General features: G+C 52.0%; 2 protein-coding genes across 3 annotated transcripts; one reads left to right on the top strand and one right to left on the bottom strand.

The window, feature by feature from the left end:
• Nucleotides 1-763: 763 nt before the first annotated feature.
• Nucleotides 764-3,730, top strand: cltrn (collectrin, amino acid transport regulator). 2 transcript variants are annotated; one of them, XM_037468583.2, is made up of 7 exons: nucleotides 768-964; nucleotides 1,138-1,196; nucleotides 1,397-1,482; nucleotides 1,606-1,722; nucleotides 2,394-2,588; nucleotides 2,686-2,830; nucleotides 3,370-3,730. In XM_037468583.2, exons 1-6 carry the CDS (start codon nucleotides 898-900, stop codon nucleotides 2,816-2,818), a joined length of 657 nt encoding a protein of 218 aa, XP_037324480.1. In that variant the 5' UTR covers nucleotides 768-897; the 3' UTR covers nucleotides 2,819-2,830; nucleotides 3,370-3,730. The 2 variants fall into 2 exon arrangements, with proteins under 2 accessions (XP_037324481.1, XP_037324480.1); XM_037468584.2 differs by lacking the exon at nucleotides 3,370-3,730 and having other exon boundaries at nucleotides 764-964; nucleotides 2,689-3,128.
• A 1,111-nt stretch (nucleotides 3,731-4,841) lies between these two features.
• On the bottom strand, nucleotides 4,842-17,307 carry LOC119216654 (cadherin-24-like; the record flags this gene model as incomplete). Its single annotated transcript, XM_062563519.1, has 14 exons — nucleotides 17,268-17,307; nucleotides 16,727-17,181; nucleotides 12,718-13,012; nucleotides 12,085-12,204; nucleotides 11,654-11,821; nucleotides 9,379-9,560; nucleotides 8,634-8,890; nucleotides 8,405-8,541; nucleotides 8,175-8,296; nucleotides 7,225-7,342; nucleotides 6,773-7,081; nucleotides 6,489-6,681; nucleotides 6,010-6,400; nucleotides 4,842-5,432 (listed from the first exon to the last, which is right to left on the bottom strand). Coding segments are annotated over exons 1-14 (3,378 nt in total), but the record flags the coding sequence as incomplete, so codon positions are not given.
• Between the last annotated feature and the right edge of the window lie 2,607 nt (nucleotides 17,308-19,914).

The raw sequence follows: 19,914 nt of genomic DNA, 5'->3' as shown, positions 1-19,914 counted from the left end.
TAAAGAGTAGATGTCAACATGAAACCTCACCCCTTCATCACCACATGAGGAGAAGCATCTATTGGATTAAAGAGTAGATGTCAACATGAAACCTCACCCCTTCATCACCACATGAGGAGCATTTATTGGATTAAAGAGTAGATGTCAACATGAAACCTCACTCCTTCATCACCACATGAGGAGGAGCATTTATGGAAGTAAAGAGTAGATGTCAACATGAAACCTCACCCATTCATCACCACATGAGGAGGAGCATTTATTGTATTAAAGAGTAGATGTCAACATGAAACCTCACCCCTTCATCACCACATGAGGAGGAGCATTTATTGGATTAAAGAGTAGATGTCAACATGGAACCTCACTCCTTCATCACCACATGAGGGAGCATTTATTGGATTAAAGAGTAGATACATTAAGAGGACACAAAAAGGACAAAGTGTTACTATAAATGTTTCCTTTCCTCTGGATGTTTCCTTATCAAAGGAGGCTCGTGACTTCCCGTCTCGCTTTGTGCTGAAGGAATTTGAGTCTTATCTCAAACCAACGAGCACAAGGTCAGCTCGCTCCTTCCTCCTTTCTTATTGGGTACGATCTGCATTTACCTGTTTTCATGCCACAAAAACACCAAAAACAAACGCACACACGCACGCACACACACACACACACGCACACACACACACACACACACACGCACACACACACACACACACACGGCGCTGGGTAAACACAGCCTCTCTCTCTCTGAACAAATAGGAGCACCTTTCACTGCCTCGCAGGTCCCACGTTGGTTGGCGAGGGCCCGTGGAGGCGTGTCCTGGTTCATCCATTAACCCTGCAGCCGTCCGCCCGGCGACCACACAGTTCCGCCGCAGCGCTCCTACCGCCCGGCTCTCCGAAATGTTGGACCGGCTCCTCGTCCTGCTCTGTCTGTCCTCGGCTCTGGCCCAGCAGCTCTGCACGCCAGGTGAGGCGCCGTACCTTTGCGCACATGTTGTGTACAAATAAACCTGCTTCAACCCCCCCCCGGGCAAAACAATGGATTCTGATCGGAACACGGGTGGGATTTGAACCCCCCCCGACAGTCGGCGAGGAGGCGGCTTAACGGGGGACCCTCCTAACGGTTAAATCTCTCCACAGGCGCCCCAGACGGCTACAAAGTCCGACTCAGCATCAACACGGCTCTGGGAGACCAAGCTGTACGTATTTGAACATTCACCAGCGGCCCGTAACGCTTTAACAGCGTCGTTAATTATTCCCGACCAGCTGATCGCTCAGGCAACCAGCTGCCGTCATCAATAGTGAAATGCTGGGTATTGTGTGTCTCACTGGGAGGACCAAGGACCAAGCTGCTGATCAATTAAAGGCTTTTTGGTTGTTGTTGTTGTTGTTGTTGCAGTATGTTTGGAATGAAAACGAAATGTTCCTCTTCCGGGCCACTCTGGCGTTCGCCATGAGGACGCACTTCGGCGGCGACCAATACGAGTAAGGAGACCTTTGCGTTTTTTACCCTTTACCGTCACGCACAAAACAAACCTAACACAACAAATGTGAGACAACAAAGTCAGTGGCTCGTGGCGGACGTGCCGCCTTGTGAATCCTCCCCAGCGTGTCGAACATCCTGGTGTGCGACGAGACCCCGCGGGTGTCCTTCTGGTTCGTGGTGACGTCGCCGCTCGACGCCACGCGCCCGGTGGACCGGGCGGCGGTGGAGGAGGCCGTGAGGTAACCGCCAACGCCGCGCCGCTGCTCCTCCTTTTTCGGGAGAGAGGTCAGAGGTCACATCGAAGAGAGAGAGGGGCTTTATTTTTCGCGTTTGGTGTCGATAGAGCCACAAATTACCAACGTGGCGAAAAATGTAACCTTCCGTGAGACTTCGGCAGAGAGACATTGTTAAATATAAGAAAACATTAGCATAGCAACATCTAAATGCTAATATTAGCATTAACGCGTTGACATATAAGCATGTTATGTGACATGCTAACACTAGCTCAAATTAGCCGCCATAGAAGGTCACACCAGAGTATTACAGATACCTCAGCTAAAATTTTGTTGCCGTAAATTCAGCTTTTTACTGTAAACAAAGGATGTTTACATGTTGGATTTAACATTAGCTTACATTAGCTGGCTCATAACAGACTACGTAAAGATGTAGAAGATAAGCTAAGCTAGCATGTGCTGTGTTGGTCTGAATTGTACTTGTTAGCTTAACATGCTGAGAACCTCACTGCTGAAATGCAGATTAAAATAGTGTTGGCGATTTTTAGTGGAGGGTTTAAAGCTTCAAGCAGCAATCCGGTGCTTTAGAAGGACGTTGTCTGGAGACTTCTCTCCGGGTTCACTCGAGCTTTACACCAAAAACGCACCGAAAATTACATCCTCTTCTTTCACAACAGAAAGTCCAGGCACCGCATCAACAGCGCCTTCCTGCTCACCGACAAAACTCTGGAGTTCATCAACATCAACCCCACGCTGGCCTCGCCGCTCGCCCCGGACACCCCCCCGTGGCTCATCGTGTTCGGCGTGGTGATGGGCGCCGTGGGCGCCGGCATCGTGGTTCTGCTCGTCTCCTCCATGGTCCAAAAGAATCGGTGAGCCGCCGACCGGAAACGCGATTTTTTTGTCTCGTTTTTTTTTTTCTCTGCAAAAAAAACCGAGCTGACGTCGCGTTTCTTCTCTTCCTCTCAGCAGGAGGAAGAAGAAAAGCGGCAGACAGGCTGACGCCGGAGAGGAGGCGCCAGTGAAAACCGCCGAAAATGGCGGCGCGAGTGACGGAGTCTACAACATGTCGTTCGACGACGGGTCGGTCACACAGATGTAAAACCGTAAAAAAGTATGATTAACTTCACCTGCTTCATGTTTTCCATCCTCCAGCCGAGGGATTATACATTAAGGATTTCTGGTTGAATGTATTAACGAATAACTATTTATTATTGCTTGTTAATAAATAGTTTACAAATGTTTGTTTTTCTCTCATTTAAAACAAGGAAGAAAACGGCTCATTTTCAAATATAACATGTATAATGAATGCAGACTGGTTCTGTTTTATCTTCTAACCTGGACTTGTTTTCCTAAACTTGATGTGATGGAGTCAGAACTAGGGGCCCGGCGGGGATGTCAGAGCCCCCCCCCCCCCCCCCCTTCCCACCAGTGACGAGCAGCTGCAGTCATGTGAAAGTCATCTTTATGGCTGGATGGATCTAATCAACATTTGTGTAGTCTGGTGGTTATTTTCAGTGGTGATGTTTTGTTCTTCCTTTTTACATAAGACAGATTTTAACATTTACAGTCTGACTGACCTTTTTTTTACTTGACACAAACACATCATTTTCCTTTATAAATTAATGCAGAGACATTCCCACCCCCATGCAGGAAATGATGTGACTCGTGGGTGCAGGAGCCTGTCGGCCGCCAGGGGGCAGCAACGCGCCTCTAAAAAGCAACGCGTCTTCTTCTTTTTTTATACACATTTGAATTTCAAATGCTTCCTTTTTTTTAAATTTCACTCTTATTTTATTTTTGTCTTAACTGTATGGTTTTTGAAGTGTTAATAATTGGACTATATTTAGTCAATTGTTGAATAAACTCCTCTTGATCAGACCCCGCTGACAGCACTTGGCACTCGGTGTAATCTCCCCCTCTTTCCTCTGCGCTTCTCTCTTCTCTTGCCCGAGGAATTCAGAAGGATTTTTTTGATTTTTTTTTTTTTCTTCATACACCTCATTTTCCTCGTCGAGACGCCAAAGATTTCATGTCATATTTGGTTTGAAAGATCAGCGATGTGAGAAGATGAAGAGCTCAGTTCCCACCCCGCAGGAATGACAGGAGGTGGAAATAATTTGCACAAAAGTCACATTTTTATCATATCTAATAATCTAGTATGCCAAATAATGTAATTATTCTAATAGGCATCCTGACGCCTCCCTGAATAAGAAGTGAGGTTTGAAATAGCCGTGGAATTGAGTCAGATGACAGAATAATAACACGAGCAGTCAAAGTTGTTTGGCTGCTCATCACAAGAACAACAGCTTGTGTTCATTTAAAAGGCGTAAATATGCAAAGTATAATTAACCGAGACAGGTGGAAATTTTGTCTTTCTGTCTGCAGCAGTTTAATAACCAAAGACGAGACGCTTGATTTCCCCCCCCCCAGCCCCCTCAAAAAAACACTTTGATAAACCAAGGAAGCGGAAGCGGAAACTTATCTACGCGAGGACGTCATTTACTGTACGTTCACAACACGTCTGAGGAGGTGACCATCGATCGGGTGCAGATTGCATAGTGAGCAGCTTAGAAACATCACATGTAAAAAAACAACAACTCTCAAAGTCCAAGGATTCCTAGTGAGCGTGCCCCCCCCCCACCCCATTAAACTATCAATATTAAAATATCACAATCCCGCTCAATGTTGGATGAGGAGCGATGCAGCTTCCAGGGCCTTAAGTTAATCTTTGATAGCTTGGAAGCCCGAGTGCTTCATGATGATTAATAAAGGAGTGAGAAGTGACTCGAGGTGCGTTTCACAAACAACGTGGAGGTGAAAACAAGACGCTTTGTGCTGCTGGGGGGGGGGCAGATGGGGGGGGGCGGGGCCTTAAAACCCATCCGTCTAGAAATCCCACCTGTGCAGTTGGCTCTCTGCGGCCTGGTGCTGATGACCAGCGTCGCGGAGCTCCGCCTCCCCCTCCCGCTGCCCATCCCCCTCCCTCGCCCTCTTCCTCTCTCGGACGATCTGCAGCAGCCTCTGGAACTTCTGGTTCAGCTCGTCCATCCCTCCCGCCGCCGCCCCCCCCTCGCCGCAGCCCTGCCCCTCCTCCTCCTCCTCCCCCCCCCCCGCCCCTCCTCCTCCTCCTCCTCGTCCTTCTCCACGTCGCTCTCCAGCGAGCTCAGCGACTCCGCCCTCGAGTCGCGCCCCTCAAACTCGTAAGTCTGCAGCGAGTCGTAGGGCGGCTGCGAGAGGTCAGAGGTCACCCGGTCCAGGCGGATGTTCAGCAGGTCTTGCATGCGGAGGGGCTGCACGCCGCCGAGGGCCTCCGCCCCCCAGCCTCTGCTGTCGCCGAGCCCCCTCCCTCGCGGGGTCAAGTCCTTCCTCTGGAGGCCGCACATGCTCAGTAGCGGCGCCCTCGCCGCCGGCGACCCGCTGACGCCCGCCCCCGCGCTGCCGCGATTGAGGGAGCCCACGACGCTGTACGGGTACACGGGGGGGTCGGCGCGGCCGCTGGAGTAGTTCCTCTCGGAGGCGGAGGGGACGGAGGAGTCGGTGTCCACGTCGTCCAGCGTGCAGCTGGTGGCGCCGGTGCTGGTCTGGGTCTGAGACGACCCCGGCCGGCCCTCCTGCGGGGTCGGCGAGGAGCTGCCGGGACTCCGGGACGACGACTCGCTCGGGTCACAGCACACCGGACCGCCGGCGGACCTCGACTCCTCCGTCGGGTCGATCTAATACGAGAGGGAGGAGGTTCACGTCAGAGGAAAAATACTTCATGTTGCAGTGAAATACCACTAAATACCAGTAATTATTCCTAATTATATTACATTACATGTCATTCAGCTGACGCGTTTATCCAAAGCCACTTTACATATATATATATACATATATATATATATATATATATATATATATATATACACGTATGTATACAGTATGTGTGTATGGTTTCTATTTCATAAAGTCACGTCTAGAAAGTACAAATACATTCTTTTTCCTCCATTTCATCATGTGAGCGACAGCTGTTCACCTGATTGGACGGAGGTCAGATTTAATTCATTCTGAAAAAATATGATTTTCAATCAGATTATTTGACTTTCTTTTTACTAGAATACAGTTTATTTTAAAATATTGGACAAAACCGACAAAAATACTGATACTGATAATTCAAGCCACATGAATTAAGATAGTTGGCTTTCGTATTAAAACATTTTAAAAATCAATGACCCTGAAAAGGTTAATTTTTTGGGGGCGGGTCTATAGAAAAACGTGTCACTCATTCCTCCGTCAGTCGGAACCTTCTCTGACCTTCGGATCCGCCGTCTCTTCGCCGCCGTCGTTTCCGTCGCTGACTTTGCTCCTCGCCGCCATGCGCTCCGCCGCGTGGCCACAGACGCTCGCCTGCTGAGGGCGCCGGGGAGTCTCCGAGGCGCTCTGGTTCTGGTTGACGAGGGGATTGCCGGCGTGACCTCCGGCGTGACCTGCGGCGAGCCCGCGGGTCACCTGCGGGAGCTGCAGACCGGCCTCCAGCGGCCCGACGGCGTAGTAGTCGCTGAGCGCGGGCAGCGTGTGCACGCCGTAGCAGAGGCGGCCGTACAGCGGCGCCGAGCCGGGCCTCCGCTGGGCGTCCGGGCCCGGGCGCGGGTTTCGGGTCCAGCTGTAGGTCCGGGCCCTGGGCGGGTTCTGCTGCGTGTACCATCTGTGGCGAGAGAGAGAGAGAGAGAGAGACGTCAGAGAGAAGGTCACTGGGCGGGTGTTTGATTCCCGGGGCGGCGGCGGCGGCTCACATGCTCCTGTTGTTGTGCATGTGCTGCATCCGGTGCATGCTCTGCAGCGCCGTGATGTCGAAGGCCGCGGTGTCCGCCTCCCCCCCCCCCTCGTCATCGTAGGATATGATGTTCTCCCTGACATCGTCCTCCTCCAAGGCAGAGTGGGAGTCCCGCTTCTGATGGCGCAGCGACAGCGAGAGCGCGCACACCACTGAGGGGCAGAGGAGGGACACGTGAGCGCCATGTGACCGCGCCACGTGACCGCGGTGGCTCAAAGCCACAGAACCCCGGACCGGACGTACCGAGCAGAGTGGTGACGCAGGCCAGCAGCGCCAGCAGCGTGACCAGACTGACTATGAGGGACGGCGAGGCGGACGGCGCGGGGAGGCAGACGGCGTGCCGCTCCCACTTCCTGTCGCGCTGCCTGCCCCGGTCCTCGGTCTGCATGCCGCCGCGCAGGCAGGGGCAGATGGTCACGGTCACCGTGCCCGTGTTGGTCAGACCCGAGGCCCCGTCGCGCAGCACCACGGGCACGTAGAGGGCGAGCGAGGCGGCGGAGAAGCCGGCGAGGGGCTCCAGGGCCGACTGGAGCACCAGGCTGGCCGTCACACCTGGTCACATGGTCGAGAGGAAAGAAAGATGGAGAGCGATGGGGATCAAACAGCGGTCGCAGGCTTTTTTTTTGCCAAAGTCTGTTGGACACGATGCAAAGCAACAAGGACAACGAGACCAGCAAGAGAGGTCTTCACCGGACCTCCGGTCTCCCTGATGGTGAGGTTGAGGGCGGAGCTCGACTCGGGGGGGATGCTGAAGTGGATCGGCGCGTCCTGCTCCGATTGGTCCCGGTCGATGGCTCGCAAAACCTGGACCACCTGCGTGAGACGGGTCAGGACGTCTGCGTTAGCGGTGGAGATGAATGTGACTCAAGGAGGACAGAGGAAAAGAAAAATCTAAAATCTAATTATTGATCCACCACATGAAAAAGAACTTTGAAACTGTTGATACGCGCAACATGTAATGAGGAAATAAACTTCTAAATAAGTATATTCATGTAAAGTACTAAAATATGTATTTATTGTCTGTATTTACTGCGCTACAAAGGAATCCATAGAGGACATCGCGTCCAATCCATGCTAATGCTAATGCTAATGCTAACCCTGCTGACGAACGTTTTTCACATTTAAAGGGTCCTGCAGCGTAACATTTCTAAATCTGTCTCCCTTTGTCTTCAGGTGAGAATGTTTCCAAACCTGCGGCTCCACGTTGTTGGAGGATTCATTCACTGGTTTCTACGACCCCCCCCCACTAGATGACACTGAACCCCACACGCGGCGCCTTTGAGATTGTTTTCTTTTGTCTGATAGTCTGAACATTTTAATTAACTTCATGAAAGTTATCAGATTAGGACGCTCTTAACATAGAGACCTGTCAATCAGCGCGTAGCCCCGCCCTACAGCATCCCCTGCTTTACATGGACCACAATTTATTAAACGGACATCATGCGACGTAAAACCTTTATGCATCTCATGTGACCTTTAAAAAGAAAGTGACTCCGATGGATCGATGGATCTCTGCGTTTTGAGCATTTGGTCCTGTGAGCGTTATTTTAATTCCCGTCACGATGCAGGAGGACAAATCCGTGCGGTTTGAAAATGCAGAAGCTGAGTACAGAGAGACGCGAGGGATGAAAACAGGAAGTAGGACCTGGCCCGGGGCGCTGGAGTCGCACACGGACGTCGCGTACTGCCTGTCCAGCTCCGGCGCGTTGTCGTTCTGATCCAGCGTCTCTATGGCAACCACAACCCTGGCAACGAGGTTCGGATTGTCTGCATCAGAGGGGGGAAACAAAAGGAGAGGGAAACACTAACGTCAGACATCGTGTTTCTGTGGCCGCGCGCTGCCCGAGGGGAGGGGGGGCAGGGGGGGTAATTTACCCCGCTGTGTGGCGATGACAGTGATGTTGTGCCACTGCTCCTCCTCGCGGTCCAGCTCCGTCACCGTGCTGATGGAGCCCGTGTCGGAGCCGATGCGGAACAAGGCCTCGGGGTCCGACTGGGGGTCGATCGAGTACCTGGGATACAGGACGGGGGGAGAATAAGCCGCGGTGTGGGTGGTGGGGGGGGGGGCTCTGAGGGGGGCCCGGGCCGCCGCGTTGGAACCGACCTGATGTTGCCGCCTTGTCCCGTGTCCGGGTCCACGGCGTCCACCCGGCCGACGGAGCAGACCGGGGCGCAGTTCTCCGACACGTCCAGACGGTAGCGGCCGCGGGAGAAGCGCGGCGGCTCGTCGGCGTTGAGGACCATCACGCGCACCGTGGCCTGGTCCTTGAAGGGGCCTTTCCTCAGGTACCGCGGGTCCACCGCCGGGTTGGCCACCTCCACGGAGAACGTGTACGAGCTGCGGCTCTCGTAATCCAGCAGCTGTCGTGGGGCGAAGAAAACGATTCGATTTGACGATTTGATTCACAGCGAGTTTAAATGCCCAAATGAAAGGATTCTTGCACTAGTTTGAGCTGAGGGAGTGATGCATTGTGGGAGACCCACAGGGACTTGACAACTATGACGACATATTGATGCCTGTCAATGCAAATGTTGTTGCATTGACAGGCATCAATGGATTTGGTATGATGGCACAAAGCCCCGCCCCTTTGGAGTACATTGGTCCAAAGCTATTTACAAATATTTTAATACTTAATAAGATTTGTTAAGAAATGTCATCCATCGTGGTGAAAAAGTTCAAAAGGACCCGGTGGATGCATCCTCTGGGAACCATGAACTCACTACAAAAAGCAAAAAACAATCGGAAAAAGGTGCTTTCGTTCAATTCCAAAACCCAGCATGTAAACGGCGTCCACATGGGGGCGCCAAAACCACACAGCGTCATGCTAGCACAAGGAGGTCACGCCCACCTTGTTCAGCACGATGACACACTCCCGCTCTCTGCTCGTGATGTTGAATATTTCGGCCTCCTCCGAGTCCACGATGGAGAACTCCAGCCGGGCGTTTTCTCCCAGGTCGGCGTCGCTGGCGGAGAGACGGCCCACCTCCACACCCGGCGCCGCCAGCTCGGACAGAGAGAAGGACCACGCACCTGCGGGCGCATCGGTGGAGGAACATGAAGGAACATGAAGGAACGTGAAGGAACATGCACGAGGTGAAGGTCCCTCTCGGGAACATTTTGAAGATCCGTGAAATGGGAAACTCACACGGGTTCATAATAGTTTTGACAGAAACAGCCGGAGAGAAGAAGAAAAGTGTGCTTATGATCATTTGAACCAGTTTGCAAAAAACGAATTCAGCCTCAATCTGTACATGTTTTTTGATTTTATAATATATTCATTAAATGCTGCTGTGTTCTGGAACTATTTCATTTTATTTCTTGAAATATTAAGTTTCTTTTTTCAATAATAGTTTCCATGATTTTATAATGACTTTAATGATAAAATGAAAAATGACGGAATGCCATGACGTGACTCTGGTGAATCAGAAAGAACTAAATTTAAATGAATTCATAACACAAAAGTCACACAATAACACTGATTACAACTAATGAAGGCAGCAAGAGACCAAAGTTTAAATTACTGCTTTTATCGTAAAGATGTAAAATGATTCTACATCAAAGTGATGTGGATTATTTTAAGTGTCTTAAACCCTTTCCTCAGCAGAACTCTGCTGCGTCTGCACACATGAGCCTTTTGCTTAAATCCAGCAAACAGAAAATAAAGACCCGGAGTGGCTGGGGGGGAGGGAGCGGGGGGGGGGGGGGGGGGGCATAAAGCCAGACATCAGCGGATTAATAACACTGCTGGCATTTGGGAATATTAAATTGGTTTTGTGTTGAGGAACAATTGATCTTTGCGAGAACAACAGGGTGTGTGTGTGTGGGGGGGGGGGGGGGGGGGGGGCGGGGGGCGAGAGGGGGGGGGGGGGTGTTTCTAAACGTGGAGATGGGCGGCGGTGAGCAGAGGCCGTCAGGAAGAAGAAGTGGAGGAAAGCAGTCTCAAAGTGGTGGACGCACACTGCAGTGATTCCGCTGGCTATTGACGCGGAAAGCACTGAACTTTAGGATGAAATATTAATAGTTGGGAAAAGGGGGGAAAAGCTCGGATAAGAAAAGGCCGACATGATCTTTCACTCTTCCACGTCGGGTCCATCCCTGAGCCTCGGGGGCCGAGCCTCGGGGACGGATGTGAAAAGCAGGTCATCGTAGGCAAGAAGGCTGAAGACAACGACTTGAGCGGCCTTTGGTCAAACAGGAAGTAGCGGGCAGGCGAGCAGCTTGGACCGCGGCGACCCCGCCCCCCACCTTGCCCACAAAGGGGGCCGGAGAACGTCAGACGGAGGCTCGAGAGACGCTGCGTCATCCTGAGTCTCCCGTGGAGCTCACGATGGAGCGTTAAAGGAGCAGCGCGCGAGGTGTAGCGGCCTCTAGTGGCGAAGCTGCAGAACGCAGCTAACGCCTCGGTCGCCCTCCTCCAAGAACCTTCAGGTACAGAGAGGTATCTTCAGGATTCCAGTACAACCAGGAGCTGCTCTTATAGATGCTCTTCTATGAATAAATGATTGCTCTAAAAAACAGAAACGTATACATATTTAATTTTTTTTTGGATTGGAATTTATAGCTAAAACATATTTTAAAAAAAACATCTTTATAGAGCAGTAAAAGCCATGTTTGTCGCTACCATGAAATTTTAAATGTTTATGAAATGAATTAATTCATCAGGTCATTCCTCCTGTCCTCCTATTCCTGTGTCCTCCTATTCCTGTGTCCTGTGTCCTTCTATTCCTGTGTCCTGTGTCCTCCTATTCCTGTGTCCTGTGTCCTCTGTCCTGCTGCTTTGTCTCATCCAGCAGAAAGTCGACGAAAGCTTTGGGCCGATCGTTGGTTTTGGACGTGTTTGTGTAAAAAGGTTTTACCCTTTATTGTGTTGATGAAGTAACGTGGAGCACAGTGTGCACATTGTGTGTCTGCGTGTATGTGTGTGTGGTTGGAGGAGAGAGACGAGCCGATGAGCATTAAAAAGAGCTCGTAAAAAGCCCCGGTTACCGCGGTAACCAAGGATTTTTACGAGCTCTTTTTTAGACCCACGGTTCTTAGTTTTAAGGACGTCGAAACGCTGACAGAAACGTCGCCATGAATTTTAAAAAAAAAACCTGAAAAGTGGCGCTCGGGCGGCGGCTTACTCCTCCTGAAGCGGGGCGGGTTGTCGTTGACGTCGCTCAGCCTCACGGTGACGGTGGTCGTCCCCGACAGGCCGCCCAGATGGCCCCCCATGTCCCGGGCCTGCAGCACCACCAGATACTCGTCCCGCGTCTCTCTGTCCATGTCGGGGACGGCCGTCCTCAGGACGCCTGAGTGCGGAGCACAGCGAGGGATCACAAAGGGGCACGAAACAGATTTATTTTATTTTATTATTTTTTTCATTTCTCTTTGCGCGTCGCGTCCGATCACCGTCAAAGCGAATCACGCGTCTTCAGAAATAGGACACGGGAAGAAAAGGGAAAGAAGAGAGGGAAGAAAACATGCAGATCATGTAAATGTTGGACATGTGGTTTGTGAGCGGGGGCGGGGGGGGAGGGGGCTGAGGGGGGGGCTCACTGTGTCACCGTCTGACCTGTCTGGGGGTCCACGGAGAAGTGGTCCTGGCCGTGCGTGACGGCGTACACCAGCCGGGCGCTGTTCCCGTACGTGGGGTCGTCGGCGTCTCTGGCCGTGACCTGGACGACGGACGTCCCTGCGGGGGACAGACAGACAGAGAGAGAGAGACGTCCACGCTGAGGTGAGAGGTCGACAGTGTCATGTGACCTTTATAGGCTCCTTACTTTAAACCAGTGATTCTCAACTGGTGGGTTGTTTTTAATGGGTGCTGTGCCTTTGCATGGGAAAATTTGAGTAAAAATAAAAAAGTCACAAAAAAATTATCCTGTGATTTTATTTTGAAGGGACATTCTTAATGCAGCGGAGTATCGTTTTATTTGCCGGATCGTCCGTCCATGTTTTCAGCAGCCATTCTGACATGGGGGAAACTTTGGGTTTTTAGGATAATTAAACATCCTGAATATAAATTAAGGGGTGATGGTGGGTCCCGGAGCCAGACCAGTTGAGAACCACTGCTTTAAACTACTTTAAACCCCCCCCCCACCCACTGGAACAGCGTCAAACATGTAGTGGCATGTGCGCTGCTTTCTACAATCAATCCCACAATGCAGTGCTCTGCGTTTGACGGGTGTCGTTGGACTCCACGGACCTATGTTGGCCATCTCCGGCACCACGGCCACGTAGGGCTCGTCCGGGAAGACGGGCGGGTTGTCGTTGATGTCCTGCACGCGGATGATGAACTCGGACGAGGGCTCCAGGGCCCGGCCCGTCTGGCGGTCCGTCGCCGTGGCGACCAGGCGGTACTGGTCCTTCTCCTCGCGGTCCAGGGACTTGGTGACATGGATGTTCCCCGTGTTGCCGTCGATCACGAACACGGAGCCCACCCCCTCCCCCTCCAGCGTGTACTTGGTGCGTCCGTCTCCTCCGTCCACGTCCGTGTGCAGCTGGAAACAAACAAACAAACAAACAAAACGACTCAGCAGCGCCTCCGGAGGGCGGCGCCGGTGTCGCCATGGTTTCCACTCGCGGGTGATTCATGCAGACGTGCTCTCTGGATCCGACATGAACGGCACCAGGTGTTGGATGACATGTGTGGGCACCGAGGGGGGGGGGGGGGGGGGGCATGGTGCACACAGCTGATTAGCTCAGTGGACCAGACGGCCCGTCGGGGGGGTTTGTGGAGAGCCAAAGAAATGCCCCAAATAAAAACCCCACATCAACGCGGGCGCCATGTCCTACACGTGCCGTCTCCCTCCTCTCCATCTGTCCCCCCCCCCGCCTCCTGAACCCATCTGCCTGGCTTCCTGCTACCTTTTAAGCCTCCTCTTTCTCCTTGAGTCTCCCTTGTTTTCGCCCATCTGCTCACATGCCTCGTCCCCCCCCCCCCCCCCCCCACCCGCCCCGTCGGACCGTTCTTTGCTCTGCGGAGCAGAACGCTCGCTCGCTACTTAATGGCAGAGAGGATATTAGTGCGAGACGCAAAGGTAAAAGGCCAAACACACGGAAATAGAAAGCCCCGGAGATTACTCAGCCTTCATCACACTGAGCTTCTGACCAGGAACCTTCACGTCTCTCCGGGCCCTCAAGGCGCATCTGCACATTTGCCTTTAGTCCAAAAGGCTTACTCACAACCTCTGGCCAGGCCTCGCTTTCTTATTTAACAATTTAGCTGCGACACTTTGAAGAAGAAATTCAGTCAGCATTTTCAAACACATGTATTGTTTTGCGATGCGTGAAATGTGTGAATAATAAGAATAATCTAATCTTTATTTATGCTGCACATTTCATACAGAATATGTTGCTCAAAGGGCTGGACATCTAATGAATAAATAAAATCAGGAAACTGATAAAAAAGAAATAATAACAGATGAATAAAATGTTTTGAATGTCAAAACATGTTTTGTACAGATGTTTAAACAGAGGTGTCTAAATCCATAAAAGCTCATTTAACGGACAGATGTCTCCAGAGCTTCAGTGCAAAAAAAAAGCTTCACTTTTCTTTTCTCCAAAGGGTTTGAAACCCAGCTGTGGAAGACCTGAAGGTTTCATGGGGGAAATAGAATTGGTATTTTATAAATATCTCCACATTCCAGCATAGTGCATGTTAACGTTCACACACACACACACACGCACACACACACACACAGCAGGCACAGAGCTGTAAGATTAGAGTGTGTGTGTGTGTGTGTGTGTGTGTGTGTGTCTTGGAGGATAAAGTTGGGGGATTATAGAAACTCGTGATAGCACACTCTACAAATTGCGAGATAAGGGACTCACGCTTTATTTTTTTTCATTATTCATTCTTCCTAACCTGCCCCCCCCCCCCCGCTCTGCCCCCCCCCCCTGCAGAGCGGCTTCCATTCTGATCCCACACTTCACCAGCGAGAGAGAGACGTCTCCATCGCCTCTCTCTCTCTCTCTCTCCGATGCCGCCCGGCCCTCCTCTAATTGCTCTAATCCTGCTGTGCTTCAGTCAGCATGGAAAAACACTCTCGCGGCGGGGAAGACAAGTACCCCCCCCCCCCCCCCCCTCAGCCCTGCACCCTCCCCCCGCCACCAGAGAAGGGAGACGCTGTCTCTTCCAATTCCATCGTCACTTCCCCTCCTCCTCTCCCCACCGCTCATCCGCCTTCCGGGTTTATCGAGGCACCTGTGACTGTCAACTGTTGGATGCGTCACCTCTCTGTCATGTGGGGGCAAACAAACGACCCCCCCGCCCCCCCTTTGCAGGGCTTTACTTCGTGCAGAGGAACGAGCCGTCTCCTGTGAGCACTGATTGCTTTAACACAATCATACACTATAAAGCACCCTGCCCGCTGCTAGCGCCCGCTGCTAGCGCCCGCTGTTAGCACCCTCTGCTAGCGCTGCATCTGATATGAGCCCACGCCGGCTGACGGCTCTGAAGAACGCTAGGAGGCCCTCGAGGGACGCAGCGGCGGTTGAGGTGTGCAGCGGATGGAATCCTCTCAGACACGTGAGGTGCTGGAGGCGACTGGGGAGGAAGCCTCCGGCCTCTCGGAGGCCGCAATTACGATGGACCGATGCGTTTTCGTGACTCGACGAGGCGCTTTGAGGGCCTTTGTGACGAAGCTCATGTGACACATTGCAGAGAGATGAGCCCGCGCTCCCATGTGGTCGTATGTTGGCTGCATGCCGGACGTCAGAAGCCACTCAAAGTCTTGAAGAAGCCCCGAGCTGCTGGTTGCATTATTCTCCAAAACTCCAGAGGGCGTACGAACCAAATGAGCTGTGACAAGTCACAGAGACAATGTGTGTGTGGACATTTTTATGGAACTGAACTCAAGACTCAGGAGTCGCCCCCTGCTGGTCACTACACAGAAGTAGAGTCATTTCCTCATAGACGTCTATGGGAGCAGAGGAGTCGCCCCCTGCTGGTCACTACACAGAAGTAGAGTAATTTCCTCATAGACGTCTATGGGAGCAGAGGAGTCGCCCCCTGCTGGTCACTACACAGAAGTAGAGTAATTTCCTCATAGACGTCTATGGGAGCAGAGGAGTCGCCCTGCTGGTCACTTCACAGAAGTAGAGTAATTTCCTCATAGACGTCTATGGGAGCAGAGGAGTCGCCCCCTGCTGGTCACTACAGAGAAGTAGAGTCATTTCCTCATAGACGTCTATGGGAGCAGAGGAGTCGCCCCCTGCTGGTCACTACACAGAAGTAGAGTCATTTCCTCATAGACGTCTATGGGAGCAGAGGAGTCGCCCCCTGCTGGTCACTACACAGAAGTAGAGTCATTTCCTCATAGACGTCTATGGGAGCAGAGGAGTCGCCCCCTGCTGGTCACTACACAGAAGTAGAGTCATTTCCTCATAGACGTCTATGGGAGCAGAGGAGTCGCCCCCTGCTGGTCACTACACAGAAGTAGAGTCATTTCCTCATAGACGTCTATGGGAGCAGAGGAGTCGCCCCCTGCTGGTCACTACACAGAAGTAGAGTCATTTCCTCATAGACGTCTATGGGACCAGAGGAGTCGCCCCCTGCTGGTCATTAGAATAAATGCAGGCGGTTGGTTGATGTTGGTTGATGTTTTTCACGGCCACTTATGTGCAGTAAAATCTCTAAAAAGAAGATTAATGACGTTCATTTTAAAAAGAAAAGTTAAGGTGATCATCATTTCATAGTCATCTGTAAGTGAGTGGACCCAATAGGCGTATTAACGCTACAATGATTTAAAGAAGTCATTTTAAAAGACAGAGAAGGGAGGCTTATTTAAGGGAAGAACCCATAGGAATCCGTTTTTACTGCCTCTGTGTGTGTGTACCTGTGGTCGTTGGTCGGAAACAAAGGTGTTTCCTTCAAATGGAGGAAACAAACCTTGAAAGACAGAGATTTGTTTTGGCAGATGTGCTCGGCGAGCATTCCTCATTCCAGCGCGAGGTCGCCGTCACCGTTTAGAGCGCTCGCAACACATGGCGGGAAGTGATGGGGGAAGCAGAGCGGCGCTGTGAGCGGGAGCGCGAGGGCGCGCGGTGAAACATCACTTATGTGGGTAATGGTGCGCGACTGAGCGAGCGGATCAGAGCGGTTCAGTCGGCTTGAGTTAAACGACTCGGCTGAATCTGGCCTCGCGTACGCGTGAACGCGAGCGCCCCACCCCCCCTTGCGCGGGGTCCACGGCGAGCACGGGACAGCTTACCCGTCCGATGAGCACAGGCTCGGGCCCCTGGTACTCCTCGATGACGAAGAACTGGTTCCAGAGCCAGCTCCTGCGGCGCCGCGTCCGAGGCTCCGACTCGGGCCGTCCAAGCGCCAGCGGTCGCTCGGCCAAACGGTCCTTGAGGTCATCGGGTCTCCCGTCGCCGGTCTCGAGGCCTCCGCGCTCCCGGAGGGGCTCTCGCGCCCTTCGGACCGCTCTACGAGGTCGTCGACCGACTGCGGTTCCACTCGTTGCCCTTCGCTTGATATCGCTTCCTCCCGCAGGGCGACAGCCGCCGAAGCGCCGTTTCTTTGCCCCGGGTGGAGGAGCAGGAGATGCAGGAGAAGAAGAAGAAGCGGAGGAGGACTTGCAGCCATTGCTGAGTTTTGACCGACTCAAAGAGCCGCTGGCGGACGGCGGATCATCAAATGCAGCTTTTCTGGCGGAGATCCGTTCTGGCGTTCAGGTTTCTCCTCCCCGAGGAGCGCCCTCGTCTCGTGGAGCATCTCCCCGCCGCGCCTTGGCATGCCGGCAGGATCACCTGAGAGGAAATCAGAATGATGTTTCAATGAGGCCGCCATCTCTAAACAATACGTTTTGGTGCTGATGTAAAGAAGAAACAACTGAACATCACAGCCTGGTGAGAACGGACCAGACCACTTTGTCCCGGTGATGATGTCACTTCCTGTTCACTGGTTGTAAAAGCAATAAGAAGCAACGCTGACGTCCCAGAACTAAAGTTCAGTCTCCAAACTTACAGGTAACGTAACAGCGACTTCGCCCACTCCTTATGTCCAGCCTCTGCTTGTATATGTGCATATTCAAAAATATGTTTGTAATTGTTAATGCATTATGGGTATTCAAGATGGCGCCCCTCTGTACTTATCACAGCCTGGTGGTCCAAATATTATAAACGCGAGCTACTTGTTTCTTTGTCTGATTGGACTTAATAAAGTTTCCACTGAGTGTGACCACACAGGGACGCGGTGCATGAACAAATATCTGATGAGGATTTGCACGGATGCATTTCTCTTTTGAACATCAGATTCTGGCGCTAACATCCTACAAAAGACTCTTCCCCGCACGACCCGCCACGTTATGCACATGATCAATACAGTGGCCAAAGAACGTGAATGACAAATTGCACGCTGATGAACCTAAATCACCCGCCCCGCTCGGTGATCCCACTGAATGAATGTACAGTGCAACATGAGCTTTTTATTCATTTAGATGCAAATGAGCCCAGGGGTCCATAGCGAAGCACACGGCCTTCGGTACACTATGGACCACATGTGTGATTATCTAAAGGTTTTGCCTCATATGAAAAAGACACATGGAAATACAACCAATGTTCTTTCCCCTGACCCACTTCCTGAAAAGTCATTTAAGTAAATTCTTCTCTCTCAACGTCATTTTCTTCTTCAGTAGAAATTTCACCCTTGAATTTTTCATCCGGCGTCGTTTGTAACGCGTCGTGTTCGGCATCTGTTTACCGGCATCTTAAATCAAAACAAAACACCAGAAGAGGCTCCTCTTGTCATCCTCAGCTATTGTGCGATTAGTGTACGGCTTACATTTCCTCTCCCTCTCTCCACGCTGCCAGCCGTGCACGTCATTCCCCCGTTGTTTGAAGTCTCTATAGTGAGATGTGTGTGTGTGTGTGTATGTGTGTGCGTGTGTGTGTGTGCGTGTGTGAGGGGCTGCAGGATGGAGGATGAAAGCGCGAGGACGATCCCGCGTCGCCGGCTCACAACGGAATGATGAGTGGTGACACGGCTGGAAATTGCAAATCGCTGTTTCTGTCTCACTTCACTCTCATCGAGTCGCTCCGCTGCAGCGAGGCTATTTCCCTTTTCATTAAAAATAGCCTGTGCATGTCAGGCCTTTAACATGGGGGGGAGATGGAGGTAGAGTGTGTTTTGAGGGGGGGGGGGGGGGGGGGGCAGGCTGGCTTTTACGACGGAGGCGCGGCTGCATTCTGTTCCATTAAAGCCTCTCTGGCTTTCTCTCCCGATTCCGTCCGTCTCACAGAGCTCTCTCTCGCTCACACGTGGACGTCTCTAAGGTCTCAGGGACCGACTGCACTCATCAGTCAGCGCACTACAGCCCGGCTCCATGCCGCTCGGCCTGAAGTGGGGCTAAGAGGAGCGTAGATGTGGGGGGGGGGGGGGGTTCCGTGGTAAACGGATGAACTGCACAGTCCAACCATCGAAGTTTGGAATAAAGTGAAGGGCTGTGGACTGGAGAGGCTAGACCTACCCTCCTCCCCTGCTTTGAGGTCTATTCGACTTGTGATTTACTAGCAAGGGCGTAACCATGGTTGAGACATTGGGGGGGGTCCAAATGAATACCCTTTCCCATGAGTTTTTTTAAAAGCGGGTTTTGGGCTGGTGTGGGCAGGTGTGGTGTAACAGTGATCCAGCGTGTTCTCCTCTCTGGTCGGGCATTTCATAGACTGTTAGTACTTTGGAAGTTCGTGGCTGAGGTTTCCTTTGTTAATGTCCCCAAGGACAATGACTAAGGAGTCCGGGTTGGTCCGCTCCACACGCCGTATCTGGTCGGCGAGTGTCCACTGTGCCTCCTGCACGTTGCCTGCCAGCGGAACGTAAAACACCGAGCGGGATGAATGAAGCGAACTGGAACTGGAAGCGAAAAGGGCGTGAAGGGGTTTACAGTTAATGATAAACGATTCCACATCAGGAGAACAGTGCTGTTGGATCACTGTTACGTTGTTGCACCAGCTGGTGTTGGAGTAGAAGCAGATTCCTCCACCCTTCGTCTTGCCGGAGAGCTCCGTGTCGCGGTCCACTCTGAGCGGCTTGAAGTCCGCCAGCTGGAGCGCCGAGTCAGGTATGGAGCCACAGAGCCAGGTCTCCGTGAAGCACAAAACGGAGGATGTAGAAAGGTCTTTGTCTCTCCTCACCAGCAGCTAAAGTCCGTCCAGTTTCCACGGTTCATAAAAAGCAGAGGAGTCGCCCCCTGCTGGTCACTACACAGAAGTAGAGTCATTTCCTCATAGACGTCTATGGGAGCAGAGGAGTCGCCCCCTGCTGGTCACTACACAGAAGTAGAGTAATTTCCCCATAGACGTCTATGGGAGCAGAGGAGTCGCCCCCTGCTGGTCACTACACAGAATGCAGCTTTAACGCTTCCTGTATGGATCCGACTTGAGAGTTTTTCGTCATGAT

This window comes from Pungitius pungitius, chromosome 7, assembly GCF_949316345.1.
Source record: "Pungitius pungitius chromosome 7, fPunPun2.1, whole genome shotgun sequence".
NCBI lineage: Eukaryota > Metazoa > Chordata > Actinopteri > Perciformes > Gasterosteidae > Pungitius > Pungitius pungitius.
Note: the sequence above shows the minus strand (reverse complement) of the source record. Positions and strands in the feature narration are given on the sequence as shown.